Source organism: Acyrthosiphon pisum, chromosome A2, assembly GCF_005508785.2.
Source record: "Acyrthosiphon pisum isolate AL4f chromosome A2, pea_aphid_22Mar2018_4r6ur, whole genome shotgun sequence".
NCBI classification, from domain to species: Eukaryota; Metazoa; Arthropoda; class Insecta; order Hemiptera; family Aphididae; genus Acyrthosiphon; species Acyrthosiphon pisum.
This window is the reverse complement of record NC_042495.1, coordinates 110,767,738-110,778,250: the sequence shown is the minus strand read 5'-3', so window position 1 is coordinate 110,778,250 and position 10,513 is coordinate 110,767,738. Positions and strand designations below refer to the sequence as shown.

At 28.3% G+C, this 10,513-nt stretch overlaps 1 protein-coding gene across 1 annotated transcript; it reads left to right on the top strand.

Moving 5' to 3' along the window:
• Window positions 1–7,413: 7,413 nt before the first annotated feature.
• On the top strand, window positions 7,414–10,249 carry LOC100160016 (phosphatidylinositol glycan, class P-like). The gene is given in 3 exon segments (NM_001161949.2): window positions 7,414–7,548; window positions 9,405–9,530; window positions 9,630–10,249. A coding segment is annotated over 1 exon segment (411 nt). The 5' UTR covers window positions 7,414–7,548; window positions 9,405–9,530; window positions 9,630–9,748; the 3' UTR covers window positions 10,160–10,249.
• Window positions 10,250–10,513: the final 264 nt, after the last annotated feature.

Genomic DNA, 10,513 nt, shown 5'->3' with positions numbered 1-10,513 from the left:
TATGATTTTACCACAGTTTTTGTTGATGTATACGCGGTATAACTTATAAGTACCTTAATAGATATTATGATACGATTAATTTGGAATTTATTATAGGTACCTATTATAGGTCAATTTTTTTTTAATACCATAGATAAGTATATATATGTCTAATACATAGACTGATATACCGTCTCCGCTCAGAATCGTTTTTCTTATACAGTGATATTATATCATTGAATTCAAATTTAATACTGTCCATTATACAGTGACCCACTTCTAACCTACTGTACAGCAGAGCGACATCCACTTACCCACCTTTTTTTTTTTAACTTTAAATGCTTATAAAAAAAAACCGTGACTAACGATTTTTAATATTTTTCATCTGCCTTTGAAACAATATACTAGGAGCCTTCTATTAAATTTTCAAGCTTTTTTATCCAACAAATAAAATTTTATTGATATTTTTAAAAAAAAAACTAAAAAAAAATGGAAAATGAAAATGTCTCTAAACAGTTCAAAATAAATCAAAATATTTTGAAAATGTTATCGTGTATAGAAAATGAAAATATAAACAACCATTGAAAATGTCATGCATCAACGGTCATTTGTTTTAAAGTTACACCAAAAACAAAAATCGATTTTCTCGAAAACTGATTTTGCGTAAAAATTCCCGTTTTTCCTTAATTTTTCTTTTGTTTTTCCCGGCGCTTTTGAAAACTACTGTGAAATTTAAATTTTGACCTCCCCAATGCACCAACGATATTCTCTTTCTGATCGAACAAGATACTGAAGTTGAAAATCGTAGCATTATTTCGACTACCTACTTATCGTGTACACAGACACAAAAAAATAAATAAAAAAAAAAATTAAAAAAAAACACACATGATGCATCATTGTAAAATCAATACATTCATCGTTCCACTCAGAATCTAAAAAGTAAAACCTATAATAAAGTACGTAGATAGGCTCAGGGGCCTTACCGGTTTGTTTGATTTGCCACCAGTCAGTAGGTAGCTATTCTTAAAGTTTTAGATTCTGAGCGGAGCGAGGAAGCTATTGTGTTTACAATGGTGTTCATTTATTTATTTATTTTTCTTTTTATATCCTGTATGATGTAATGATGTTACGATAAAAATTATATAGTAAAATAATTTTACTGTTTTATTATTGTCCTTATAGTAACTTGCTATATAACCATTTTATTTTTACTTGCACAGCTTACAGAAGCTCAAGTATAAAATATAATATTACCTATTTTAGAACAATACAATTTATAATTCTATTTAAGTGTTTATTTAGGTATAAATAAATGTTACCAATTTAAACTTACTGCGATGGGTTTGCATATCATGAAATGAAAATGTTTAAGGTAAATCTCTCGTACTTTTTTAAGTATCTACCACATTCATTTATTAATTACCTACAGTGCACTAACTACAGTAATTAAAGTTATCTACATAAAATTCAGAACTCTGGAGAACTTTAAAGTTAAAAATTTATTAAAACCTAAAATCATAAACTAAAAATAAGTCGGGAAACATACTTTGCTTAGTGTATGCAAAAGATGGAGCATACCTAACTACCTCGTCATTGAGTGGGTAACTCAACACGAAATTGTAACATATTATGCAAGTAAATTATCTTTTTGCAATGTAATTTTGATATTTTTAGATTCTGAGCGTAGGAAGGAAGCTAGTGGTTTTACTATGGTGTTTATTTTTTTTTTACAAAATTTCTACCAGAAGGACTGCTTCGATTTCGATATATAGTACCTTATTTTTAGAAAATTGGATCAAGATCGTACTTAAAAGAGGTCATTTTTCGATTTTCTCAATAGTTATTTAATATCACGGGAATAACCACCGGAAAATTACGAAAAAACACTAAAAATGGGATTTCAATTTCTAACGCTTTGTTTATCACCATAGAAACGAATAAAAAATTATAATATTTTAATATTAATTCAACTAACATGATAAAATAAATAATAACAAAATATAAAATATCCAAGTTGACAAACCGTCTCCGCTCACAATCGTTTTTTTTCTTATACGATGGTGATATTATATCATTGAATTCAAGTCTAATACAATCCATTATACAATGACCCACTTGTAATATCTACTGTACAACATAGCTATATCCACTTTTCAATATTAAACTTTACATAAATTATTTACCAAAGGATTTCCAGTAAGTAGTGAACATTATAAATAAAAAATTTAGAACCTACATAATATAAAATATTTAGTGCATGAATCATACATCAAATTTCATGCAGTTAGTTGAGAGCAAGACTTGCTATTTTTCCCAATAATTTTAACCCAGTTTTCTATCTATATTATAATTAATATAAACTTGTAATTTATTTTTATTTAATTTATTTATTCATAATTATTTTATTATCACTAGGCCATCATGTTACTTTTTCATTATAATATATTAATATATGATATGTTCAGAATATTTGCTTTGGATTTTGATAGCCCCGAAAATTTTCAAAATTGCCAATGTGGCCCTCCAATAATATTAATTGCAGGTGACCCCTGATGTAGGTTGTATCAAATTGTTCCGAAAAAATGTTATTTAAAAACGCCATTATGTGTATAAAATATATAATAATATAAGTACTTAAAACTGTCAAGTACCCATAAAATAAATAAAATTGTTATTTTTCGTTTAAATATCTAATTTCGTCTAAATTTGTACTTCAAACATCTATACATAAAACTGTGTTTATATATGTCTTATTGATTACAGAATAAACTACTTATGAAAAATCTTGTTCTAAGTTTTCAATCCGTAGCAATAAAAATTGAATAATTTGTGAATTTTTAACTATATAAAAATTAACTACCTATTAATAACTATTGAGAAAATCGAAAAATGACCTTTTTAAAGTACCATCTTGATCAAAGTTGCTAAAAGATAAGATACTTCATGTTTAATTTAAAGCACTTATTCTGGTAAAAATTGTATATAGAGGAAAAAAAATTAAAAATAAACACCATTGTACAACCACTATAGGCAAAAACCATTTTAAAATCTAAAATTCGTATAAAATAGATATACAAAAAAAAATTAAAGAAACACATTATTGTAAATTGTAATGTAATGAATTCATCACACCACTTAGAAATTAGAATCTAGATGATTACAACATACGAGAGCACTTAGACAGCATGAAAACTTTCACAATTTTAAAAGACCCCTCGATATTTCTTATATTAATGTCACTTATGAATTACAATTAACTATACAAATTAAAATTTACAAAAATTGAAAAATGAGTGGGTAATATAACTTATAAATAATATAAATATAATTATATTAACCAGCATTTTTTTTTGGTGGCTCCTTTTATGGTGATTAGGTGATCCTAATAAACAAATGTTGAAAATAATACATTATACCGTGTACCTACTATCACGATAATAATAATCACCGTTTGTTTTCACATCTCCACAGTCCATAATATAGCACTCGTATTTCTGTAAAAGAATTTTTTCAATCACTCACCGAATTGGCGGAGGCCATTATAAGACCAGCTGATGTTATTTCCGTAAGCTTTTCGTCTTCTGGAATCGTTATCAATTCCGTTCTTATGACTGTTATGACTGCGACGGCCTCCAAAACAAGTACAAACACCCATTTTTTTAGCGGTCTCATATTTGATCAGATAAAACTTGCTATATTATTGTTTGTCAAGATGACGTTTATAATATATTAATATTATATGATGTGAACAGTGAACCTATACCTGTGAACATTGATTTTTAAGTCAGTGAAATCGTAAACCACACGAAATTATTTACGTTTTAATTATATCTACTAATTAGTAATTATAAGTGTTATAAAAAATTTTGATCATATACTATAATATGAAATATGAATATAGATTGGTTTTCAATTCATTTACATTTCTGTATATGGTGACATATTTTTGTTTATTTATACGTTATTATGCTCTCAAATATACCTACATTTATGTCTATAGTATACTGAGCAAGGAAAATTTACATTGTTATTCGCTCATCAATATTATACATATATGATATATTGATATATTATATACATAATATATACCAAACTATACTAAACCTATTACCTCTATCTATTATATTATATCAAAAATCTATATGCTAATTTAAAATGTATACTTAGTCAATTCCATATCATACAAATACTATTGCTTCGCTATATATTCAGTCTTAACACAACATTAAAAAAAAACATTTTAATATAAATATTTCTAAATTAAAAACAACTTTTGCACAATCGGGACAATATTATGTATTTATAAATCTCCATTATCCATGTTCAATTTAAAATTAATCCTCAAGACTTTTATAATTCTAATAGTTTATTGATACCATTGTAAATAAATTGTAAACAAGTGCATATTGCTTATTATGAAAATGTATAAATTAATAGAACTTTCATCTCCACACAGCCATTGGTTTGGAGGTAACCAACTCCCTTTAGTTTTAACGATAATTTTATTTTTGTGAAATAAGTATTGACGTATTGTTCTAGTTGAAATTTTATCCAATAAATAAATAAATAAATAATTTCTGTTTATAATACAAGTTTATTGTTAGTGTTATTGGCACTACAGTATTAGGTACCTTGTCACGATTATCGTCCAAATTTACTTTCAAAATCGTCTACTCACGTATACTTTGTAGTTTGTCATAATACCTATAATCTAATCATTTATATCTAACCAGATCAAAATTCAAGATTATTATTTATAGACATACTCGAGTTTATTGTTTCTGAGCAAAATAAATATATATAAATGCAATAAATTAAAATATTTGTTAAAAAACGTACTTTGTGAATCGCCACATTCGTGTTGTAAGGCTATAATATTTCAGCCAATACTTAATATAAAATAAAAATGACCAAACTATAATATGATTTTTAAAATAATGATTATCTTCCTACAAAAAATGTATCAGTGAGTACTGACTACTGAGTGAGACACTATAGTTTAGCTTAGGTACTATAGCTTGTAATGTATTTCAAGAAACTGAAACGTATTTCCAATACATATTTTATTTAATCTTATTCATAGGTTAAGGTCAAGGCCAAGGTAAAATTGATAAGTTCCAATGATATTGTATGTCTGGGATCACCATTTACTATTTTTGGAGCGCCACTTTAGGAATTCGAGAACTTTTTAGAACCACGTATACAATGTTTAGATATAAACGTGTGTGATTTTACGTGTTTAAAATAATATTTCAAAATATATTGTTTTAAAATCATTAAAAATGAATGTGTTAGGTACCATTATTAACCCTACAGTCATATATTTTTTTTAGAATTCGGACTGTTTAACGTGTAATATTTGAAATATACAATGCATAGATATAGATACAAACATATATTGTTGTGATTTATTAGTCCACGTGTCTGGTATTAATTTAGAAGTACATAAACACGTGGTACACACATTCATACTATAATATTATGTTTGATAATGTTTGTTGTCAATTTCGAAAATTAAATCACTAAAATAATAATAATTTTTGTTACAAAAAGAATAATTGGTTATTTATATTGTTAAATAATACTTATATACCTAGATTTTTATCAAATTCACTATTTTGTATTATAAATTGTTGTTTATTTATTTATAATAATTGTTTTATGATAAAGTATACCTACACTATACAGGATGATTCACTTGGTAAATTTTACCAAGTTAGCTCACCTTCATTTTTCCCTTTATGATGAATTTATTCAAATTATGAATTACGGAATTTTTAAGCATACCTTGAATATTTTTAAATACTTAGATTTTTAATACTATTTAAGGATTTGTCATGTGGCGATACAAACTTTTTTTTTTTTAATAACCACTAAAGTTCCTGTAAATTGTTAAGTAAGTTACTTTTTATTTGAAAAACAGTTAATACATAACAATAATTATTAAGTGTATTGTTATTGAAATAATATTTAAAACATTATTGTTAGTAGGTATATACTTAATATATTATAATTAATACGTATAAATAAAAACATACCTAATTATATTATGTCCATATTACACCCAGCGGTGGATTGGCAAAACGGGATACCGAGAAAGTTCCTCGTGGGCCGATTCTCGTACCCTGGGCTGATATACCTGGAAGTAGGATTGCATAATATTTTATAATATTTAACTGCGTGTCTAGTGTCTACGCTGTTTGTTGTCGTACACTTGTATCACGAGTTTGATTATCATTTTGGCTGCATTAAGTAGTTATAGATGAAGTAATTTATATTTAATGTCAACATTCCAATCGGAAATTTATGTCTTACGCCGACACTCGTAAAGTGTGCATTAAATAGTAATGCAGTAATATTATTCAGAGCAGGACGTTACAGCCTCATAATATTATGTATTATGTTGTCATTCTTTCTACAAACGTAGAACATAATTAGACAATAATTTTATAAAATTTGTTTTAATATTTTATATTCTGAGCGGAGCTATAATAATGTATTGATTTTTTAATGCCATGTGTTTTTTAAAAAAATAATGTTGTGACTGTCATCACTTTTTGAGGCAGTAAAATTGATTTTCTATTTCAACATCTTTTCTCGTAGGAAAGTGAATCTAGTTGGTAATTTTGGTGTTCGTCCTAGTGACGATTGATCATAAACAAAGGTTACGTACTCATATGTTAAACGTATATTACATTAAATTAAATTATAAATAAGAAAATTCCTAAAAAAAAATTGTTTTACTGTCAGACACAAAGTCCAAGCTCATATTGTTTGAGTTGGACAAAAGTTTAAAATATAAATTATTCAATAAATTAACAAAATTAAAATTTTATAATTTTACGTGATTAATAAATTAATAAATATTATAATTTTTGTAATGATATTTATTACAGCCTAATAGCCTACCTATATATAGGTAGAGATACACTTTAGATTGATAAACGTTTAAAGATAAACCCACGAATTAAGGTGTAGGTACCTTTATGATGTATCTAATTTGTGGATATATCTTAAATCATGGATTGATCACTGATGTAGGTACTTACCACGAACTAAGATATACCTTAGTTAGTATATCTTAGTTCGTGGTACTTACCTACCTAGAACCTAGTGGATTTCCATTTTTATTTTCGCACTTATTGTATTTTGACTTTTTTAATTTTTTCTAATTTGTTCGTGGAATAATAATATTTTAAATTCTAGGTAGAAGGTATCAAATATCAATTATAATTTACAATACACTATAAAAACGCATACATTTCAATTATTCAAATTGAATAGTTTGTAATTTTTTACCTTTTTTCGAATCGGACTTTTTGTCCCCGGACTTCTTGGCCGATTACCATCATGGTTATAGATAATATTATCTGTACAATTGATAATGTTATCTAAATTCGTATTGTCGCCACTCGTCCGTCGGGGAAAATACTTATAACCTAAAACCTTACAAAACCGAATTAAAAAATGATTTCAGTTTTCAGAATTGACAAAATTTCGGATTACTTACGATTGTGTCTAATTTGCGATGTCTTCTGAAACTCCAGTTGAAGGAAAACTCCATTCCGTGTATCCTTAATTCAGTAGTATATTAAGTTACATTAAATTATATTATATATATTAATCATGTCATTGTATAGATTTAAGATTAGCACTGTGTGTCGAAATTACTCACAAGCCGCTGCTGCTGTCTCGAATAAGTCCCATCCTCACGGGAATGCTGTTGATCAAAAAATTCCGTCTTTTGCAAAAAGTTTGTTTGTAGGAAATTTTGTCAAAACAGCATTTGCCCGGAGTACCAAAGAAGTCGACTTACCGAAACTAGATAAACTCTTCGGCGTCTGCGTGCCCAAAGAATATGGAGGTTTAGAACTGTCTTCAGCTTCGCTTTCGGAAGCTTATAAGCGGATTGATTTCGCTGACTTAAGAGAGTGCATTGCTCACAGTAGCGTCGTGAAGTGCATAAGTACGACTGGGACAGATGAACAGAAGAAAAACTATTTACCGCTTCTGGCTTCTGGTGAATCTATTGCATCGTACTGTATTTATGAAAGCAAACATGGATATGATATTCAAAGCAATGAGACTACAGCCTCCCAAAAAAATGGAAAATGGATAATCAATGGCTCTAAACAGTGGGTTATGAATGGAAAACAAGCCAATATATTTTTAGTACTTGCTAAAACCATGGATGAATGCAATCGTCCAGAGAGCGAACAAAATTTTTTCACAGCCTTTTTGGTTAAGAAGTCACAAAACAGTGGCATTAAAATTACCACTGAAGGAAATCACTATAATGTGACATTCAATAATGTTGAAGCTGATTGTATATTAGGATCTGAAAACGAAGGCCTAAATTATTTTACAATGTTCTTCAATGGTGATTTATTGGAATCATCTTCTGCTACATTAGGCGAGATAAAAAATATTGTTCAAAAATTCTCTCAACATTTCCAGACTCATGATCGATCGAGTATGATTAAGCTAGGAATGCTAAATAGCCATTTGTACACTATGGACTGTGTTTTGAAATTTACTAGTCTGATATTAGATACTTACGACCCTAAAAGTGACTATGAGCCAATTCTCGCTCGTTTGTTTGTAAGTGAAACAACACAAAGTTGCTTAAATTTGTTGAACGACTTGGGTCTATCCAAGAAGTCGTTTAAATATATTGAAAACTCGTTACTATTTGAAGGTAGATCAAATTTATTACCGATAGTTGGTTCCCTGCTTGGCATTCAGTATGCTGGCCAGTTTATGGCAGAAGATGTGAAACAATTAAGAAATCCTCTCATGTTTCCCAAGTATACAATAAGTCATATTATGAAAATCCAACGATCATTGAAAGATAAACCAAAATTGAATCATTACATTGAGAAGCACATGCATCCGTCACTCAAGAAACAGGCATTGGACCTAGAGTATTGCTTAAGCAGATTTCAATTTGGTGTTCAGAATATGTTTATCAATCTTGGTCCCGATACTTGTTATTACCAAATGATACTTGATAGGGCTAACAGTATTGCTATGGATTTGTTCGCCATGGCAGCTGTGTTACACAGAGTATCTCAAAAACTTTCTAATTCAAATGCACAGCTATATCCTACGGAATTAATGTTTGTCAATGTATTTTGCAACAGTGTTCGCGAACAGTGCAGTCGAAGAGTAAATGAAATACTAGAAGCTCCACACAATGTTGTAGACCCGCATTATAAAACCATTGGCAAAAATTGTTTTGCTGAGAAAAATTATTTCTTTGAACATCCTCTGAAAAGAAATATTTTTTAATAAATCTGTCATTAAACGCAATATAGTTATGTTTATATTAAATTATATTGATTGTATAATATGTTAATTGTTAATGTTACTACCTACCTAATTATCTGTTAAAAATAATTTTTTCCTAAATAATAATATCTCAGAACTATTAAATTTGATGCTGGAACTGCCCATCACGCTAGAGCTATCCATCATGCTCTTAGAGTAGAAAGAGAGCCAGGTAGTTCTACTAATAGAATTTGTGATATTGCAGATAAATTTGTAAATGTGTAAGTATTACAATTTAAAAGTTTATGGTGTTTATACACCTTGTATTATAAACTTATTACTTTCAATTATGGGCAGTTAAAAACATTGATTTTTTTCAGGACACTCGAATCGGCAGACCTTAATACCTTGCGTTCAAGTTCTAACAGTTTATTAGATATACTCAAAGTTCTATCTGAAGTAATACAAAAATTTGACCTTAAATCTCCATCAGCTGACTATGATCACTTCTGAAACTCCTCGTCAAAATACACCATCTCCAACCGAAAGTCGAGCCAATTATGGGTTTGCCTTATATTTGGCTTCTAAGACCGCATTTGTTGTTTATTTAGCATGGGCATTTATACCAAGTCATTGGTTGGAATGTATTGGTCTAACATACCTACCACAAAAGTACTGGGCAATTACCATACCTGTGTGGGTATGTTGTTTCATTGTGGCCATTACTCTTTTATACCCAGCTGTTAATATGCTGCTTGTTCCACCAATGAATGATCCTCGTATATTAACAGATTCATATGCTAGAGAAACAATTAATGAAGTCCGTCCTGGAGGTATACCAACAGTATCTGACCTTGATCTTTCAGAAGTTTGTAAAACATTATATTTAGATTCTAAAAATACAAATTAAGTTATTATTATTTTTACTTATTCATTTTGTTACGAATGATAATCGATGAAATTCTTTGACTTTTCAAATAAACATAAAAAAATGTATCAGTAAATATGTGTTACATCATTTTGGATTAGACGAAGATAAATTTATCTTGCTACCCCATTGAATTTGAGTGTTATGGTAATGCATAATCATATTTTTTTATATTTTATAGTATGAAGTTATTTTTTGGAATTAAAATTTTTTTCAAATTCCATGCATTACCCTATTCAACAAAAATGTATATATTAAATAGTTACAAATCAACAATTTATTTTTAGTATTTATAATTTGGAAGAAGATTAAAATTAAGATTTGAAAACATCAATC